The 19,072-nt window shown below is 48.4% G+C and overlaps 5 protein-coding genes across 5 annotated transcripts in view; all 5 read left to right on the plus strand.

Moving 5' to 3' along the window:
- Nucleotides 1-2,035, plus strand: part of ENH_00078530 (proteasome subunit alpha type 1, putative) — a gene marked incomplete at both ends in the record, with an annotated part of 2,465 nt that extends 430 nt beyond the window's left edge. The window contains 8 exons of the mRNA XM_013583112.1: nt 1-37; nt 277-375; nt 621-748; nt 969-1,065; nt 1,326-1,392; nt 1,578-1,633; nt 1,780-1,823; nt 1,973-2,035. The exon at nt 1-37 is cut by the window's left edge and continues 75 nt beyond it. Of these exons, the coding sequence (XP_013438566.1) occupies nt 1-37; nt 277-375; nt 621-748; nt 969-1,065; nt 1,326-1,392; nt 1,578-1,633; nt 1,780-1,823; nt 1,973-2,035 (591 nt within the window). The remainder of the gene's footprint in view (nt 38-276; nt 376-620; nt 749-968; nt 1,066-1,325; nt 1,393-1,577; nt 1,634-1,779; nt 1,824-1,972) is intronic.
- Nucleotides 2,036-2,585: 550 nt separating this feature from the next.
- Nucleotides 2,586-3,332, plus strand: ENH_00078540 (hypothetical protein, conserved; the record flags this gene model as incomplete). The annotated part of the gene is made up of 3 exons (XM_013583113.1): nt 2,586-2,699; nt 2,901-2,948; nt 3,093-3,332. 3 exons carry the CDS (start codon nt 2,586-2,588, stop codon nt 3,330-3,332), a joined length of 402 nt encoding a protein of 133 aa, XP_013438567.1.
- Nucleotides 3,333-5,781: 2,449 nt separating this feature from the next.
- ENH_00078550 (hypothetical protein, conserved) lies at nt 5,782-8,068 on the plus strand (the record flags this gene model as incomplete). The annotated part of the gene is made up of 6 exons (XM_013583114.1): nt 5,782-6,013; nt 6,184-6,436; nt 6,798-6,920; nt 7,073-7,241; nt 7,617-7,776; nt 7,896-8,068. 6 exons carry the CDS (start codon nt 5,782-5,784, stop codon nt 8,066-8,068), a joined length of 1,110 nt encoding a protein of 369 aa, XP_013438568.1.
- Nucleotides 8,069-8,307: 239 nt separating this feature from the next.
- Nucleotides 8,308-10,322, plus strand: ENH_00078560 (hypothetical protein, conserved; the record flags this gene model as incomplete). Its single annotated transcript, XM_013583115.1, has 6 exons — nt 8,308-8,517; nt 8,656-8,733; nt 8,929-9,063; nt 9,159-9,302; nt 9,395-9,502; nt 9,951-10,322. 6 exons carry the CDS (start codon nt 8,308-8,310, stop codon nt 10,320-10,322), a joined length of 1,047 nt encoding a protein of 348 aa, XP_013438569.1.
- Nucleotides 10,323-10,509: 187 nt separating this feature from the next.
- ENH_00078570 (hypothetical protein) lies at nt 10,510-18,968 on the plus strand (the record flags this gene model as incomplete). Its single annotated transcript, XM_013583116.1, has 21 exons — nt 10,510-10,683; nt 10,823-11,017; nt 11,668-12,042; nt 12,206-12,394; nt 12,602-12,791; nt 12,908-13,199; nt 13,374-13,551; nt 13,696-13,872; nt 14,065-14,214; nt 14,409-14,527; nt 14,714-14,871; nt 14,978-15,105; nt 15,219-15,482; nt 15,586-15,861; nt 16,010-16,222; nt 16,505-16,714; nt 17,024-17,095; nt 17,237-17,443; nt 17,664-17,863; nt 17,956-18,160; nt 18,237-18,968. The coding sequence occupies 21 exons, from the start codon at nt 10,510-10,512 to the stop codon at nt 18,966-18,968; spliced, it is 4,704 nt and encodes a 1,567-aa protein (XP_013438570.1).
- Nucleotides 18,969-19,072: the final 104 nt, after the last annotated feature.

A 19,072-nucleotide genomic window follows, 5' to 3' on the forward strand; every position in this document is an offset into this window, starting at 1 on the left:
GTTGGAGTTGCAATCTCAGGCATTACCGCTGACGCTAGTAAACCCTAAACCCTCGCCAAACCCTAAACCCTCGCCAAACCCTAGACCCTCGCCAAACCCTAAACCCTCGCAGAGCCGTAACGCGTGGACCTAGTGACCTATCTCCCCGCATTTCTGGTTTTCTTTAGACGTAAACCCCAGCATGAAAGCCCACAGCTTGCAGCCTAGAGCTTGATGTCTAGGGATTAGGGTTTAGGGTTTAGGGTTTAGGGTTTAGGGTTTGGGTGTGGGCTGCAGAGGTCTTGTGCGAAATTATGAGGAACGCGTGCCTCCAGCACAAATTTACTTATGATACGGAGAAGCCAGCGGCAAGGCTTGCGTTGCTTGTGGCTGACAGTGAGTTTCGCAAACCATTATTTAGGGTTTAGGGTTTAGGGTTCGTTGTCTCCGGCCGGGGTTTCTGCAGAGAGACCCTGCCCGTTGGTTTCTAGGGTTTAGGGTTTGGGGGTTCTGCTGATGTGGGCGTGCCGGCAGCGCCAAGCCGCCGGGTGGGGGCGCAGCAAAGTGCTCGAAACCCTAGCCCAAACCCTAAACCCTAGCCCAAACCCTAAACCCTAAACCCTCGTTTGTGGTTTCTGCAGAGTGCCAAAGCAACACCCAGCGCAGCGGCAAAAGGCCCTACGGAGTGGGGCTTTTGATTGCTGCATGCGATGCTTCGGGGCCGCGGCTATTTCAGAATTGCCCCTCGGGCAACTATTACGAATACGACGTAAACCCTAAACCCTAGCTAAACCCTAAACCCTAGCTAAACCCTAACCCTAGCTAAACCCTAAACCCTTCAACCGCCTCAAACCCTCGAACCTCGCTTCTTCAGCCAGGCCTTTCAGAGAGGGGCGGCGGCAGCAGACTGCACGCCAACTGCCGAGGGCTTCCTCTAGGGTCGAGGGTTTAGGGTTTAGGGTTTAGGGTTTAGGGTTTGGGGGGTGCAGGCCGTTGCCTTCGGCGCGAGGTCCCAAGCTTCAAAGACATACCTCGAGAAACACTTCGAGACTTTTCCCACCGGCAAGTTGAAAACCCTAAACCCTTGTAAACCCTACTTTGCAAACCCTAAACCCTTGTAAGCCCTAATTTGCAAACCTTAAACCCTTGTAAACCCTAATTGAAAAACCGTAAACAGTTGTAAACCCTAATTTGCAAACCCTAAACCCTAGCCTGCAAGTTGCTGCCTGCCCACCCCCTGGGCAGAGCCTAGTGGGATCTCTCTACGGCCCACTGGCTCTTGTGTGGGCCGCGAGCCACTCATCTAGGGTTTAGGGTTTAGGGTTTAGGGTTTGGGATTTTTGCAGCTTCACTGGATGACCTGCTCCTGCATGGCGCGAAGGCCCTAAAGGCCTCTATGGCCGCCGACACCGAGTGAGCTGAGGCTCAGGGCTTAGGGTTTAGGGTTTAGGGTTTAGGGTTTAGAGCTGCCCCCACACGGCTTCGGAAGCCCGCTGCTGGAGTTGAATGGGCGTTCGAGTTGAGCGGTTAGGGTTTGGGATTTAGGGTTTAGGGTTTAGGGTTTACTGTGAAGACTGTAGGGTTTGTGCTGCTTGCAGGCTGACAGCTGAGTGTCTTTGCGTCGGGATTGTCGGCCGCGGGCAGCCGTGGCGCGGTGAGGGTTTAGGGTTTAGGGTTTAGGGTTTAGGGTTTGGGGTCTAGGATCGCGCAGGATTCACTGCAGCAGAATATGGACATTAGCACACTCCTCAATCCGAGGGTTTAGGGTTTAGTGTTTGCGGCTTGACGGCTATGGTGCAGAGCTCGACCATGAGGAGCTGCAAACCCTCGTGGATCGTCTCACGGTGCGTTGGTGGTTTAGGGTTTAGGGTTTAGAGTTTATATTCCAAACTTGCGAAAGCAGTATTCTGCAAAGGCATCATACTCTCGAGGGCATGGCCTTGAGGGTTTAGGGTTTAGGGTTTAGGGTTTAGTGCTTGCGGTATGGCTGCAGAACGCTGAATCTAGCGGCGACGGCGGCGACGGCGGTTCTATGGCTGTGGATATGCCGGAGTAAAGCTTCGGAAATTTTGTCGAGGGTTTAGGGTTTAGGGTTTAGGGTTTGAAATTTCAGCCAGTGATACAGCAACCCAGGAAACCCCGTTTCCACTCCTAAGATGTCTCTTTCGAGACGAACTCAAAATCCCAAATATGGTGTTTTAGAAATGACTAGTCTAGGTTTTGGATCTGGAAATTAGGGTTTAGGGTTTAGGGTTTAGCGGAGATCCAGCATGGTCTTCGAGCCAGATGGAAGTCTGCAAGTAGGGTGTAGGGTTTAGCAAGTTCACTTTCTGCAGCATGCGCTTAACACGGGTTTTGCAGTGGCAATTTGTGTTTGGAATAAAACCGCGGTAGGGTTTAGCGTTTAGGGTTTAGGGTTTAGGGTTTCAATTCAGATGGGACAGGAGGGCCCCTGTGGGGCCCTTCTGCCCGTGCTGCGGCGACTTGCTTCCCAATGAGGGTTTGGCAGTTTGATCGGCTCTTTAGAAGTTTCAGCAAAAGTTCAAGAAGTTCATTTAAGTTTTTTCTGGTCTAGGGTTTAGGGTTTAGGGTTTAGGGTTTGGAAAATGGGGAAGGTGTCGAAGGCCCGCAAGCGGAAGGGCCGCCAACAGGCTCTGAAGTCCGACGCAATGGACGAAGACAAACCCCAAAACAGCGGAAAGCTTTCGGAAACTGCGAAAGTCAGCAAATTCAAAAGCTAGGGTTTAGGGTTTAGCGCCTTTTTCTAAGCACTGCAGTCGAAGCAGCAGCAGATTCTTTGCTTCGATGGTGATTAGCGCCCGGAGGTTAGGGTCTAGCGCTCAGCGAGGGTTTGAGTCTAGGGTTTAGGGTTTAGTCTGGGGTTTAGGGTCTGAGGGTTTAGGGTTTGGAATCTTCTGCAGGGCGAAGAGGAAGGAGCAGAAGGCACAAGCAGCCATGCCGTCTTCAAGGTGGGCACTTTGTACAACTTCGACTTCCCTGAAACCCTAAACCCTAATTCTACCCTTTCTGTGAAGCTTTTTTCGCTGTAAACCCTAAACCCTCGCCTCCAAACCCTTGCTAAACCCTCAACCCCCGGACGTTTTGTGGTTCAGCGCCATGCTGCTGAGAGAAAAGCAGTGAAGCAGAAAATCGCGGTTTTGAAGCAGCGGCGGAAGAAGCTGCGGAAGAAGTTTCCGAAAGAAGCTGCAGAAAAACGTGAAATAAACAAAAAGATTAAATCTTTGATAAAAGAAATAACAGACAAACATGAAAAAGAATTAAAAGAATTGGGAATTGTCAAGACAGCTGGCGCTGACGAACTCAAAGATGAAGATATCGACATCGACAACTAAAGCGGCACGCGCCGCTCCGCTGCAGCAGCAGCAGCAGCAACAGCAGCAGCGGTAGTTGCTGCAGCGGCAGCAGCAGCAGCGACAGCGTCTGCAGCTGCTGCGGCAGCCGCAAAAGCAGCAGCGGAAGAGTCTGCAGCTGCTGCTGCAGCAACAGAAGCAGTGGCGACAGCAGCTGCAGCTGCTGCAGCAGCGGCAAAAGCAGTAGCGACAGCACCTGCAGCTGCTGCAACAGCAGCTGCAGCAGCAGCAGCAGCTTTGGGCGTTTTCTTTTTCGCCTCAGATCTGCCAGTGCGAGCTCTCACCTTCAACAGTTTATACTCTTTTAGCAATTTTGTCAAACCCTAGGGTTTTAGTTTTATGCTGTTAGATCTTGGCCTGCTTTTGTTGTCAGAACATTCTTGCGGGGTGTTTGCTGCGACGCATGCCAGTTTTGCATTTTCGGCTAAGTTTCTAAACTATAGATTGTGAACTTGGAGCTTGAGGAGCAGCAGTTTTCTGTAATATAAATCATTAAAAGATCGCAGGCCTAGAGAACCAGCTTGGGTTTCATTTAGGGTTTAGGGTTTGGGGTTTAGGGTTTCGGGTTCAGCTTTGCAGCAACTGAAGTGCTACGGAGGTCGTTGGAGGCCGAGAAGTTCAGCGGCCTTCAGTTTTTTCGATATACTTTTTCTTTTGATAACATTGCGTTAGGATTTGGGACGCCAATTCTTATTCCTCCTTGCAGCACTTGTTTACGTTTAGGGTTTCAAAGAGCTGGCTTCTCTCTTAAAAGTGATTTCGCGGTCGCTTTTCAATTTACCCGGTGAGCCCTCGTCTCACAATATCTTTAACGGATTACGAGCTCTAAAATTCAATTTGTAGACTGCTTTCTTGCTTTGCCTCTGTTCTTGGTCAGAAAGAAGCTGCTGCAATCTCTACAATTGCTGCTGCTGGCTGCATTTCCAGTGTCTTTGCTGATGCAGAGCTGTTCAGTGTTCCGAAATCCATAAATTTCAAGCTAAGTGCTGTGGACCGCAGTGGGATACAGTTTTCATGTCTTTGCTGATGCAGTGGCATCCAGTGTTCTGAAATTCATGAATTTCAAATTAAGTGTTTTGGTCAAGTCTGCAGTGAAACCTCCCGTGCAGCAATTCAAATGAAAGGACAACCTTGGCTTCAGGATAAGGTATCGGCGTCTGCAGCTTGCGGCAACATGAAAACAGTCTTTGCAAGCCTACAAACTTCTCCGTAATCGGTAGAACAGGCATTTCTAAGATAATGGTAGGTGCTTTTCAGATGTTTAGGGCAGTACGTGCGTTGGCACATAAAATTGCAGAGCCCTGAGGCACAAAAGTATGATGGTTTAGGTTCATGCGCCTAAGCTCATACAGCTTTTGCAGCTGTGTGCATCCAAACTACACTGTCATGAAGTAGACATTCAGTTGCAAGAACCTTATTTTGGAGCCTAAAGTTGTCTTTGCCTTCAGCTTTCCGCATTTTCTGGCCTTGGCTGAAAGCAGGCAAGTAAGAGGACCTGCCAGGCAAAAATGCGACGTTGCATTTTTGCCTACCGCCCTGTGAATAAGTTTGTAGTTGAGCTCATTGCTTTTAGAAGTGCTGCTGCCTTTTCTGCCTGCCCTACATACCTGGCTGGTGCATCTTTGCAATGGCCGCAGCAGCTTAAAGTACACACAGGCCAAAATGACACATGGGGAGGTAAAGCCTGGGATATGCAAAATCGGCGCAAGATGGCGGCAAGCCCAGGGTCGCTGGGCCGATATGAATGTTGTTAAGACGTTTATGCTGCCGAGTATCTAACTGACTTGGCAAGAAAAATATCTGGGATCGTAAATGAGAAATGCAACAGAGCCTGCCACCAGTCGAGCCCTAGAGCTGCTACATGCGACTGGGGCTTGAAAGATCAGTGACTACCATTCTTTGAATGTGATATTTTCGCCATCAAATTCTGTAAAAATCTCTTCATGCTCTTCATAGAGAGATTTTCGTTGGAAACACAACGGTGGCTCGTGACTATCGACCACCGACAAGCACGAGCCAACGTCAATGCACCTGAAGCCCTGTCCTATAGCGTAGTTTTCACGGCAGTCGTCTTAGCTCAATATTATCTATTTAACAGATGAAGGGGGAAAATGCTGTAGTAATTTGAGAAGACCTGCGAATAGCGGCAGCAGCAAACGGGCTGCCTCTGCGCATCAGTCGCTGTAGTCACGGAGGTGACCTTCATGCTAAGAGGTATCCTTATACCGCCTGGTTCCGTACTGGATCGGTGTAAACTGGCCGTACTTTTTTCGTTGTTATTGAAAACACATAGCCAACAATTTGCGCCCCATGACTGCCTAGCATTCCCGGCAACACACTGGGGTTCAAGTGTGGAGGCAGTCTGCACGAAGCCCTCCCTCCTTTGGCTCATCACAGCTGAAGAGCTCAACAATTAGTTGCTTCTCACACGATGGCTACCCTCACTCCGCGCCACCGGTGGATGGTGGCTCAGGTGGTATCTTCGTTCAAATTGGCAGAATATGAGCCCCTTGTCGAGGCACTATTTCGGGACCAGTTTGCAATTAAGATCGACCCTTTCCTCAAAGGCACATCATCCACGCAATATCTGTTATTCTCTTATCATGCCGGAACTCATCCGGCTTCTCCACGAGCGGATATTCCAGGCAAACTCATATGCTCAGGTTAGGTTGTCGCTGTCTGTGTAGAAACCGAGTTAAAGCATCAGCAAGAACTTACAAATTAGTTGGCTTACTATCCTGCAAAGCATTATTGGATTCCTTCATTACGAGGCGGCAACAGTGTGCAGAGTTGCAAATTCACAACTGTGATCACACAGACCAACTGTAGCAAGTGCTGGCTGCCAGTTCATCACAAACGGTAGTCACTAGCTGCATCTGCGCTGCAGAGGGCGTCTCGGATGAGGCAGGCTCTAAATATGTTTACTTTCTTCGAACAATTCCGTTCGGGAAGTCTTTGAACTTGAGCACACCTGCCGATGCAGAGCTGGCCTTTGGAGAGCTTCCCGAGTTGCCTCTTCAAGCCCTGCACACGGCATTGTCAGGGATATTTCTTCCTACTGTAGAACACTTCGATAAAGCGGACTGGTGAGCGAACTGAGCTTGTGGTGCCTGCAAGAAGGCATGAGCACGGCAGCGAAAAGTTCCAGGTTAAGGATGGAGAAAGCAAGCAGCAAGCCCAAAGCAAAGAATCATACAGAGCCATTTAGCTAAGGGAGCTTTAAACATGCTGGAATCCATTGCGATAGTGCAAGGAAATGATAACTGCCCTGTGCTTAATTTCTCCGGAGCTGCAGAGCGTGCGAGTTGCGCCAATTGTATTTGTTCAAAGCACAGTTTGCAGGAACAGATTAGTGTCGACATTGGCAAAAATATGCACTAAAAATAAGAGATGAATATCTTTAGGCGAGGGTAAGCTTGCAAAGGTGAAAGCTCATTTTTTTCTCAGGAAAAAATGCACAGACGAGCAGCGTAATGAGTTTCTCGCCTGCACACGAACACTTTGCAAAGAGCTGGGAGAGGCGATTGATGCTTTAGCTCATGGAATTCAGCTAAAACAACCAGATCCAAGGTAAATGAGGCAGCATGGCTTGCAGGTAGTCATGCCCCTCTGTTTTTGTCATTTGACGTCCTGTTTCCTGTGCGTTATGATTAAAAGAGTTGTTATTACGGTGATGGAAGCCGACACGTCTACCCCTGGTGCCACGCCGTTGTCTTTCACAGGTTCTCTCTGGCAGACATAAGAATGGACTACATTGCAGCTGCCAAGAACCCTGACATTGTGTCTCATTTTGAAGAGCTCCTAGATGACTGGTGCAAGGAGATCGAACGGTACTTAGAAGCATCGCTTGACAAAGGTGCAGCTATAGCCGATAACGGTCCCCGCAGCGAAGTAAGCATTAACGCATATACCCTTTTGTTTTGACAGCCCGACTTATTTTGAGACATTCAAACGTCTTTGAATTAATAGAGCTCCAGCTGCACAATGCAGCCGTTTTCCACGTGCATGTTGAAACGGCGTCGTAGATTGAAAACTGGAGGGGCAGAATGAGGAGGCTCAGCTCGATCATTCAGCAGTTAAAGAGCGACACCTGCCACACAGTGTTTCAGGTGCTTCATGCTGTTACGAAGGTACGCTAGTACTACACGACGAACTCGGAGCCTCTTCCCCCTTGAACTCCATGTCCTTTTTCACAGAGTGCCACGCCATGCTTGTTGTTTGTGTTAAGTTGGCTGCGGCAATGCGCGGTTTTTTTCTGCACAACAGTTAGCCTCAGGTGTGTCGCCGAAGTCTCGACAATCCGTTTTCCACACGATGAGACGATGCAAGCAGCTGGATGTGGCCATCACAGAGGCCTTTAGCGAAGCCAAGGACAACGTGAAGTATTTGGCGACACTGGAAAGGTTTATAGACCCCCTTTACTCAGGTTTGCTCCCCCAGCTGCTACTCATACCTGCTTGGTTGCTTTTGGTCCTCTTACCACGCATGCTGATTGCTTTCAAGTAACCTTCGCATAGCAGCAGCATTTGGATCGCCTTCCTACAGGAAACCCGGCAAGCATTCTTGAAAGCCTAAGCGCGCTGATGAGTGCAATAACAATGATACATTCCATCTCGCGGTACTACAATACGACTGAACGAATGGTTTCATTCTTCACGAAGATAACGAAGCAGGCATGTTGCTACTCCTCAATCCACAGAGTGCCTGAAAATTCGTAATGCAAGCAGCTAATGCAGTAGTAAAAGCACCTAACTTGTGAAGACGGAGTCTGTTTCAACCTAGCTGCTGCGTAGTTTGCCTCCAGATGATTAAAAATTGCCGTTTATGGCTGACTGGTGGCGACCACCATGAAGCATTGTGGGAAAGAGAGCCTGAAGTCATAATTCCAATGCTGCAGTATTGCTTGAAGTTGAACGACGCCTACCATGAACAGTATCACGTAACAAGAGAGCGGCTAATGGCTATTTCAAAAGGGAAGCAGCTTGAAGTTTCCGATCAAGATATATTCAGCAGGATGGACCTCTTCTGCCGGCGAATTCAGAAGCTGATATCTATGGTAGGTGTGCACTGGCCTATACCTGATGAAGGGATGAGCGCAACTTTGCCGCCACTTAGGGCCAGCAACCTCATGTGCAAATGCTGTTCACGTGGAATTTCTCCCGCTTCAGTAAAGCTTTCACGTGCATTTGGCTCAGTACCTCGAAACAAAATCTGGCGCCTGTTTTGTGTGAATGTTTTCAACGTGTGGCTCTGTGTTTGTGATGATATATCGTTCGCGTTTGCTTTCTTGTGATGGTGTTGCCAGTATTCGACGATTCAGCAGTTCAGCAACATTGCTGACCAGAAGTTTGAAGGCATGGATATATATGTAGACCGCTTCAAGGTGAGCCGCCCGTCCATTTTGCCGTGATTGGTTCAAGGAAAAGACCAAACGCTAGCTGCACTTTGTGGTTGCTGCTGCTTGTAGCCAGGTCCCTAAATGCTACGACGGTACTGTATCCTAGCTTGTAGTTCTATGTTTTCAATGGAGTGATTACCATTGCTTCCTGTGAAACGGCGTCCGTTCTTGCTCTTTCAGGCTATTTTTAATGATTTCAAGGTCAAGCGGCACGATCTCTTAGACTTCTACAACAACCGCTTCGACCGAGACTTTGTGGAATTTTCTGTCCGTGTTTCGAACTTGGAGAGCAGCATGATTCCGCAGATAAATGAAGTAAGTACACTTTTGAGCGACTCCAAGTGCGCTGTTTGTTATCATTGGTTCGGCCTCCTTAGCGCGAAAACAGCCTGTGGCGCACTGTACTGCAGATTTTTGAGACCACATCTTCAATCGACGAGTCGCTGCGGCTGCTCCAGAAGTTGCAAGAGACTGTATTCAGTGAGAATTTGAAAGCGGAGCTGAAGGGCAAAATCAGCCTCATCATCCACCGGTACAGCATTGAGCTGGTACAGGTACGCATGCATCTCAGCCCATAGCTCGCTACTTTCCGCGGCCATCCATTGTACTGAATGTAGTGGCTAGTTCATGCTTAATCTGTGCCTAGATCCAAGAGGAATACGAACGGCACAAAACTAACCCCCCACCGAGCAAAGACATGCCGCCAATTCCCAACAACATAATTTGGGCTCGGGATCTCTTGAAAAAAATTGAGGTAACTCTCTTTCGCTGTCGGTACCAGACCCGGTGTTACTGTTGCTAGAAGTACCTCAACCTGCATACGAACTTTACATGCACAAGCACACAGGCACGCCGTACTTAGAATTGGAGGTAAGAAAAGCAACGTGAGCTGTGTGGCGTTCGTAAATGTGCCGGCTCAATTTGCAGGACCCCATGAAACAGTTTCAACTGCACCCATCAGCACTATCTACGAAAGAGGGCAAACGCACAATCAAGCTATACAACAGAGTAAGCCCCGCTCATTAAGTACTTTCAATTGCGCACACCGACCAACAAAGCCCGCCTGGCAGTAGAGAGGTTTGAATTCGGCAAGTGTCTCTCATGAGTGCATACGTTGATTCAAGTGACCTATGCTGGTGTCGACCATAGGCAGAAAAGGGGCCTAACAAAGTAGCACGCTAGAGTTCGTCTCTTTTGTTCAGGTAGCTGAGACTTTAGTGGAATATGAACTGAGGTGGCACCAAGCTTGGACAGAATGTGTCCAAGCCACGGCTGCGGGCTTGAATAACAGCATCCTCGTCCGGAACCCCAACACTGGCAAGTTGTCGATAAACTTCGATGGCGACATCGCACGGCTGATTCGGGAAGCCAAAGTACTGGAAAGGATGAGCATTGATATACCCGAGAGCGGCCGCATCGTGTTTTTAAGAGAAAAAAAGCTGAAGGGATGCTTTGACGAGCTCAAATTTGTTCTTGATGTGCGCAAGCTCCGCTTCGGCCTCCTTTTGCACAGCCTGCTACGAAAACTCGATCAGTACCATGGGGCCCAGACGTGCCCCTCTGCAAGAAAATAAAGCTGTCAGAAGCAGATGATTTCCGCACACTGAAAAGCTTCTTGGCTGCTGAGGCTGTTGAGGGGGCCGACAGACTGAAAACCCAACGGCTACGCCCTGAGAAGTTGCTGCAGTATGCTGCGTTGCGCTTCAGGAGTACCAAAGAGTATCCTCAGCAGTTCGTCCTGTAACTGCAGGCCTTCTACAAATGCATCTCGACGGCTTCGAGAGGCACCTGGCGCCCGGGTTATCTAATCTGACTTGGGCATCCCTTAATATAGAAGGGTTCTTGCAGTCTGCGACCGCTGCTTTGGAAAAACTGGATTTGTTGGTGGTGACAGTCAACGACATTATAGAGAACAGAATAGAAAACAACATCAAGGTGGGATTAGAGCGTCGTGAAAAGATAAACGGTTCTAGCTTTTGCTCACTGTTTACGGAGGAGAGGCGCTGGTTTAAGGCACAGTGGTCTGGGTTTCCTTGCAACGTGCGAACTGTTTGTGCGCTTGTGGTTAATGCAGTCACTTGCCGAAACACTCCTAGTAGACCTACCAGCTGCGGGCGAAGTGATATCTCTAAATCGTTTCGTGGAAATGCAAGAACACCACGTCGCGAAGTGCACAGAGCTGCTTAATGCTCGCTCTGTAGAAATCGAAAACGCTGTTAGAGACCTGCTTGAAGTCATTCAGAAACAGCCCTTGGAGCTGGCTAACTCTGTAAGATAGCGCATTTCGCAGCAACGCAGCAGCGAGCTGCGTGCATTATCCACAGAGCTGGCAGGAACTGTTGTTTACACCGAGAAAGCTGAGTTTTTGGAATTTAGGGCTTCAGACGTGAGCGGTGTAATGTGGTGACAGCTTGAGCGGTCTGAGTGGCACTGCAGGTGTCATTTACAGAGGAAGCCGAGAAACTTAACTCACAATACGAATGGAACCTGTATAAGGCCATTCTACTGGCCACTCGAAGGTCGTTTGACTTCCTCAGGCGCCATATGTATTCAGCGCCAAACTGTAATCCTTTCAGCCCTTCCGCATCTTATCCGCACGGCATGGCTATGACATGTTCTGATGATATATTCATAACGATGCATTTATACGCGTATATACGTGTTTGCATACTCGTATATGGGTATACGAAAACTAGGGTATGCACGTATATACATGCATGTATAGAAATTCGCATTGTACTCTATATGTATGCTTTTCGTCGGCATTTACGTGTGTTTATATAGTGTATATTTACATGTACTCATGTGTACACGTCTGTGTACGCAAACACATCATATACATCCATGCTTTTGCATGTATGTATTTAGAGCGACTAAATGTATTGCAGCCAGAGGCTACCAAATGCATTCCGGCCAAAGGCAGTGGGCAATACTGCCGACCGTAACCCAATATCATGTTTCGCAGGCTCAGCGCCATCTGCGTGCGCCGTTAACGCCATATTCGAGGTTGATATTCAGTTGGACGGGACGGGGGTGAGGCTTCAGCCGTCGATCGACGACTTTCAGGAGGCAATAAACAGGTCGGCAGTGGCGATCTTAAATTGTTCAAAAGGTATTCGCCAGTGGGGTGCAAGTGAAAGAAGAGACGGGAGTGAGGCCGCAGCAGGCCCACGCTGTAACGGCTTTAGTGACCGCATGACGGGGGAGAGGGACATCCAGAAAGTTCTTCTGTGCTTTCTCGGATCAATCCAAAATATCCGAGACGAGGTCTCCAAGTACCTCGTTAAATTTGACGTGAGATGCAACGTCACCGACGTACAATTAATATGTGTTTCGGTATATAAAGTCGATGTGTAGTTAACGCTGTCGCTTAGCACACTAATTAGACCATTTGTCAGCATCTCTGGCAAATCCAGAATACGCCAGCACAAGTGCCGCTATGCGTCTCTACTTATAGGCATTCAAGTGGCTCTGGTCGGAGCCTTGCAAGGAGAACTACTTAGCATTCGCGAAGCAGAATCCATCATTGGAGGACTTTGAAAAAAAGCTGAAAAGCTTTCGAGACGTTGAAACACAACTGAACTCAATGGAGCAGGCAAAACCGATTGGAATGCTGCTAATAAACAGTTCGGCGCTTTTCCCCCAGGTACTGCTGGCCCCACCGTCCTTGTTCCTACGCCCGAAAATTGCTTTTATTAGCGACTTGCCTTCGTTTGGTGAGATTGCAAGGCACCGGTTCGTTTTCCTGCGTAGCGGAGAGACAAAGGGGGATTTAATAATTGCAGTATGCTTTCAGGCGTGTGCCAGTGGTGGCTGTTTAAAATTTTGTGTGCCGTTGTTGCGTGCTAATCAGCTAATAGAGCTTGCCAGAAAGTGGAACGTATACTACCTTAGCCAATTACACGTCAGCGCGAAGGAACGCTTGGAGAAACTAATGGAGCAGATTCGACAGGGGTATAAAGGTCTTCATCGTCCGGTGGCCGACATAGATGCCTTGCGGCACGTCATGGACACACTCACGTCGATAACTCAACAGGAATCGGGTAAGGAAACATCCGTACTATTCCTGTGAAGCAGAAGCTTGATTACCTGCTCAGTAGCTCACTACATATTTTTCCACCGCCCCTTGATCTGTACGCTCGTGCGCAACTGATTCCAGACATAGAGACACAGTTTGAGCCGGTCTTCACGATGTACAGCATGATCGACCGCTATCTTCCAAGCAATGTGGTACTTATTGACAAAGACGAACAAGACCAGAGGCTTCTTCTGCGTTCGTCTTGGTCCAAGTTGATCGAGGAAGCTCAGGAAGCGCAAGCGCGCCTGCAAAAAATGCAGCCAACGTACAAGAGGGAGCTCATTCTTAACATTAATGCCCTAAAGGCAGACTCGAAACAGTTCAGGGAAGAGTTTACGAAAAACGGGCCTGCATGCCCGGGCATTAGACCCAGGTGTGGAGCAGCATAGGCCACGCGCACCTTCAGCTTCGTTGTATGCGCCTATATTTACTTCTATGCGCATTGCACCGTATGTGAATCAAAGTTCTTACGCATGCACATACATATGTTTCATTCGGTTTACATATAGTTACCGGGTGCGGCGTGTGGGTGGCTGTTATTTTAAAGGGATGCAGTGGAGCGTGTCAAACGGTTCAAAGCAGAATGTGATGTACGAACCCGGAAACAGGAAGTCTACTACGCAGGGGAGGAACTCTTCGGCTTTCCCCATCAGGCGTATCCGGAACTCGAGCAGACAAAAAAGGAGTTAGCGAACTTGACTCTGCTCTATGACATTTACGTCCAGGTAAGCAAAACAACGGTAGCCGTGGCATAGATTCTTTTGCCCCAGAAGCATCTTTCTGAGAAATCAGTGAACTTGAATTATTGGAGAAAAATCAACCCATTTTGCCACAGAGCCACCAAGTGTTGATTAGCTACCGGTGCGCAGGTCATAGATACTATCAAGGAGTGGAAAGATATACTTTGGGCAGAAGCTCCCCCGCAAATACCCTACATGACGGAAAAGATCCAGAACTTTTCAGACGCTTGCAGAAAATTGCCCAAACAGCTGAAGACCTCTGACGCCTTCGCTGAGCTCAAGAAGGAAATAGACGACTTTACAGAAGTGCTTAAGCCTTTCTGAAACTGAAATTATCTATCATGAATCGTGTATAGCCTATTCTGCAGAGCGAACGCTGAGCACCGAAGCCTTGAAAAGGCTACCTCAATTTGTATGCTGCACGAAGCACATCGTGTATGAATCAATCCCGCAAAGAGCTCCACCTGCCGCTTCGTTTGCACCTGCTGTGTTGTTCAGGTTTTGCCGCTTTTGAAGGAGCTGAGCAAACCGTCCATCGTAGCACGTCACTGGAAGCAGGTAGAAGACGTCATTGGGAAACCCCTTGGTACTGAGAACGAGATGACGCGCTTGCAAGCACTACTTGATGCAGATCTGCTTCAGTACAAGGTGCATGACGCTTCGGCACTGCCGTTTGAGGCTGCCAATCTTGGCACATCATTGTGAATATTTTGTTTTAGTGTCTCAACTTCAAGTGCGCACGTCAGTGTGGCTGTGCCACGAGCACGTGATTTTTGCCACTTCAGCCAGCAGTGGGCCATTTGCCACTACTGCGTATTTTCTTTGCTATGATACCACTGTAGGATGACATTTTTGACATCTGCGAGTCAGCAGACAAACAATTGGTGATAGAGGGGAAACTAAAAGACATTGAGAACATGTGGAAGACTAGCATGCTTGAATTCGGCAAATGGAAATCACGGTGGGCGACAGCCATAGCGAACAGTATTGTCTTGAAACCAAAATTTTGACTTCTGACCCTGCCCTTTCAAATGCTGATCGTCTGGCGTGGAAGCCTTCCACGTGCTTGCAAGGCATTCATAGTGTGTGTTTTCCAGCACGGAAAGTGTAATCACCCATGTCCTTTTGTGCAATGGCACTTGTTTAGAGATTACAACTGCATTCTGCAAGGAGGACGCGTGCAAGAGATTCAGGAAATGCTTGAGGAGTCTCAGATGACACTCAACACGATGAATGCCATGCGCCATGTCGCACCTTTCAAAGAAAGGGTAGTCAACATGCTCACCACACTCTCAGATGTCGCAGGTTGGTCCCAAGCAGCAGCCATTAGTATTCTTGGATTTCTGTTCCGAATGCACCAGAAGCAAACAGCTCATGCCGTCTTCACGTTAGAGTAAGCACTGTGTTGCAGACACAATCGAAAGCTGGACAAAAGTTCAAGTATTGTGGACATCACTGGAGCCCGTATTCACTGGAGGTGATATCGCTAAGCAGATGCCTGGCGAGGCCAAGAGGTTCCATGCCATTGACAAGGACTGGGTGAGGCATTTTCTGCACAGTGGCATTTGCTGCGGTTGCACCAAGTGATCACCAAAAACTGGAGCTTCATGACTGTCAGCTACCACCCCGGTGTCTTGCGGCTGCGTTTGCAGACAAGGATTATGGCAAGAGCATCAGAGACTCTCATTGTAGTAGAGTGCTGTCAAAATGAGCTTCTGAGACAGCTACTCCCCACGCTATTCTCTGGTCTTGAGAGCTGCCAAAAATCGCTGGAGTCGTACCTTGAGGGCAAGCGCAATAAGTTTCCGCGTTTTTATTTCGTGTCTAATCCTGTACTTCTGAAGATCTTGTCTCAAGGATCGGACGCAGAAACTGTTCAAGATGACTTGGGAAAGTTGTTTGACGCCATTTCCAGAGTAGGAAACTGTAGCTTCTTTCCCGTGTGCTTTGTTGGTTCCTCCAAATGAGGGCACCTAAGCTACACTCGGGGAGGCAAAGTTTAGAGATACTGAATGGCAGGACTGTCGGGCGTTCGAGCGTGTGTTGAAGGTTGAATTTGACAAAGCGGATCGAAAGAAGATAACAGCTATTAAAAGCGTAGCCGGCTCAGCAGAAGAAGTGGTTCTTCTGAGTAATCCTGTGAAAGTGGAGGGAAACATAGAAGAGTGGCTTCGTTCGCTGGAGTCCCAAATGCAAAAATCAGTTCGGAGGGAATGCAAATACGCTGCTCATGAGTCTGGGTCCATATACACGCAAATGACGTTGCGGGAGTTCTGCGACAAGTACATTGCCCAGGTGGGGTGCTGACTATTTCGATGTACAGTATGAAACAGCCTTTGTTCCTACTTATCTGTGAAGTCCTACTCTGCCACGCGTTAGACGTTGCTAGCTTGCTCTCGGATTTAGGATGGAGACAATTATATGCACTTGGTGCAAAGCTCAGGTCTCGCTACTAGGGCTTCAGATGGTGTGGACAGCGGACTGCCAGGAAGCCTTAGACAAGATGTCTAAAGAACGCGACCGCACAATAATGTCACAAACAAACAAAGTCTTCGCCACTATGATGGCAGATCTGGTGCAATGCTGCTTGTCGGACCTTGGGACTAGCCTCAACCGCACAAAGTACGAAACGCTTGTTACGATTCATGTCCACCAGGTAAAAATACACAGAAAGGAGACTCTTTCACAAACATTTTAAGCGTTTGGGCAAATGGTGCAAATTTCTCTGCCTCGTACCCCACTGCCCAATACAGCATCTCCAACGAATTCCGGTTTTCTCCCTGACGCACCACAGTAGTCTGCAAGATAAAGAAACGAATTAAAACTTGGCAACAGTGAAGGATTTGAAAGGCCAAAACGCAAAGGCCTACTTTGTTGTGCCTATGGAAACGGCGCTTTGAGTCGCGGTCTTGTTTCTCCCGGTTCGCGAAATGTGCAGCGAGATGTGTTCGCCGACATTTGGAAGAAAGTCAAGGAGCACCGCCTCAAGGATTCAAGCGATTTTGAATGGATGAAACAGACCCGCTTATACTGGAACAACGACGCAGAAAGTGCAGTCATCTCAATTGCCGACGTCGAGTTTTCGTACTGCTATGAGTATCTTGGGGTCAAGGAGCGGCTGGCGATTACTCCGTTGACAGATAGGCAAGTCGCTTAGGATACATTTGTTCGCTGGTAAAACAGCCACGGGCTAACGTGAGACATGTGTGCAAACTAAATGGACAAAAGCAGCTGTTCTCGAGAAGCTGCTGCGGTTCAAAAAATCAGGTGCTACCTTACGTGCTCCCAAGCGCTGGGCATGTTTTATGGTGGAGCTCCTGCTGGCCCCGCGGGAACAGGAAAAACTGAGACAGTAAAAGATATGGGGAGGACTCTAGGTGTTTTTGTGGTCGTCACCAACTGTTCGGACCAACACCGTTTCACTGACATGGCGAAGATCTTTAAGGGTCTATGCCAGAGCGGTTTATGGGGCTGCTTCGACGAATTCAATCGAATCGACTTGGAGGTCTTATCAGTTGTCGCAATGCAGGTCTGTAGGCATACGTAAAAGAACGCACAAAGACTATGGATAAGTTGACTCGCTTACGTTTTCAACAGGTGATGTACAGCATCATGCCGAGCACGATTTTTCTCATCACGGATGTAAGCGTAGGTGCGCTTGTGAATTCAGATAGAGTCCATAACCATGGCAAAAAAACAAGCTCTAAAGTCATTTTTGTTCCCCGGGGAGTCGGCGCCCATCAAGCTAGTGCCAACCACAGCATACTTCATTACCATGAATCCGGGGTATGCGGGAAGGCAGGAACTGCCGGAAAACTTGAAAGTGTTGTTTCGAAGTGTGTCTATGATGGTCCCTGATAGACAGATAATCATAAAGGTAGGTGGCATATGACAGCTTCATGTATACGTCTGGCAGTCACTTTGAAGCGCCCTGCAGGCATTAAACTCTGCTCCTTCGCAACTGAGTAGTGTGGACTTTTCTTTGGAGAGCTCTTCTACGTTTGTATACTGTTAATAAAAGGAGTTAGACCAACTCCTCGTCGTAAGTGTTCAATTATGGCCCATTAGGACGAAACCTCCTGTTGGTTTTCCTGCAGGTCAAACTGGCTTCGGTAGGGTACATGGATATTGACAACCTTTCAAATAAGTTTAAAGTGCTCTACGGCTTGTGCGAAGAACAGCTTTCAAAACAGAGACACTATGACTTCGGTCTGAGAAACATCTTGTCCGTGCTTAGAACAGCGGGAGCTACAAAACGCAGCGAGCCGGATGCGGACGAAGAAATGCTGCTCATGAGGTACGTAGTAGGAGACAGCCAGGAAGTAATTTCTGAAGCGCTGACGATCCCGTAAAAAAATTACAAAGTCCTTCGGGGAGCGATGCGCACAGAACTCTTCGTGATATGAACTTATCCAAGCTGGTTGCGGATGATGTTCCCCTCTTTCTTTCACTCCTGTCCGACATTTTCCCTCGTCAATCCAATCCGCCAAAGACAGTATATCAGGAGATCGAAAACGCAGTTGTGCAGGAGCTACAGAAACGTGGGCTCGTTCGTACTGATGAATTCTTTCTCAAAATTATGCAGCTCTACGAGGTACGAAAAATATGGAGTTTGGAAAGGTTTGCTGGCCGTCTTCGGAGCCCCTTTTTAGCATGTCGGTTGTCCGCAGTGTACTGTTGTGTTCCTACCTCAGACGTCTGTCGTCCGTCATGGGTTCATGCTGGTTGGCGACTCTTGTTCCGGGAAGACAACAATTGCAAATACACTCACAGCGGCACTAACAGCCACAGGGCAGCAAACACGAATTGTGACGATGAACCCGAAAGCAATCACTGCTCAGCAGATGTACGGCGTCAAGGATGCAATATCCGATGAATGGACACCAGGTATATTTGCCTGGATGTGGTCCCGTTACAACAATCGGGCGTTGAAATTCAATACCTGGATAACGTGTGACGGGCCCGTAGACGCCATTTGGATTGAGAACCTCAATACAGTTCTGGATGACAACAAAATATTGACCCTAGCAAACAATGATCGCATTCCAATGACGGAAAACACAAGGTACAGATGCAGGGTTCAAGCATTCGTCACTAGCAGCTACCCAGTGCCGAACGTGCCCGTCAGTTCTACGGTTTGCCCTGCAGAATGCACCCTAACAACAATGCAGCGCACAGTTGTCCCGCTGTGCTACTTTTTTACTGCATTCAGGATCGTGTTTGAGGTAGAAAATCTTAACAATGCGTCACCAGCTACTGTAAGCCGAGCTGGGATTATCTTTGTTTCCTCGTCGGATTTAGGATGGAAGCCGTTAATTCAGAGCTGGCTGGAGCACCTTTCTGTAGAAACACCTGAAGGACCTCAGAAGGCGAAAATAATGAGAGAACTTTTTGACAAGTGAGCAGCGTTTTTACAGTGTTTTTGTGGCTGCACTTACGTGCAGTTGTGCCACACTGCTAAGTGGCGCCAGGGTGTTCTTGTCATTCCACAGACTGCTTGAAATCA

This window comes from Eimeria necatrix, genomic scaffold, assembly GCF_000499385.1.
Source record: "Eimeria necatrix Houghton genomic scaffold, Enh_scaff82, whole genome shotgun sequence".
In the NCBI taxonomy this organism is placed as follows: Eukaryota; Apicomplexa; class Conoidasida; order Eucoccidiorida; family Eimeriidae; genus Eimeria; species Eimeria necatrix.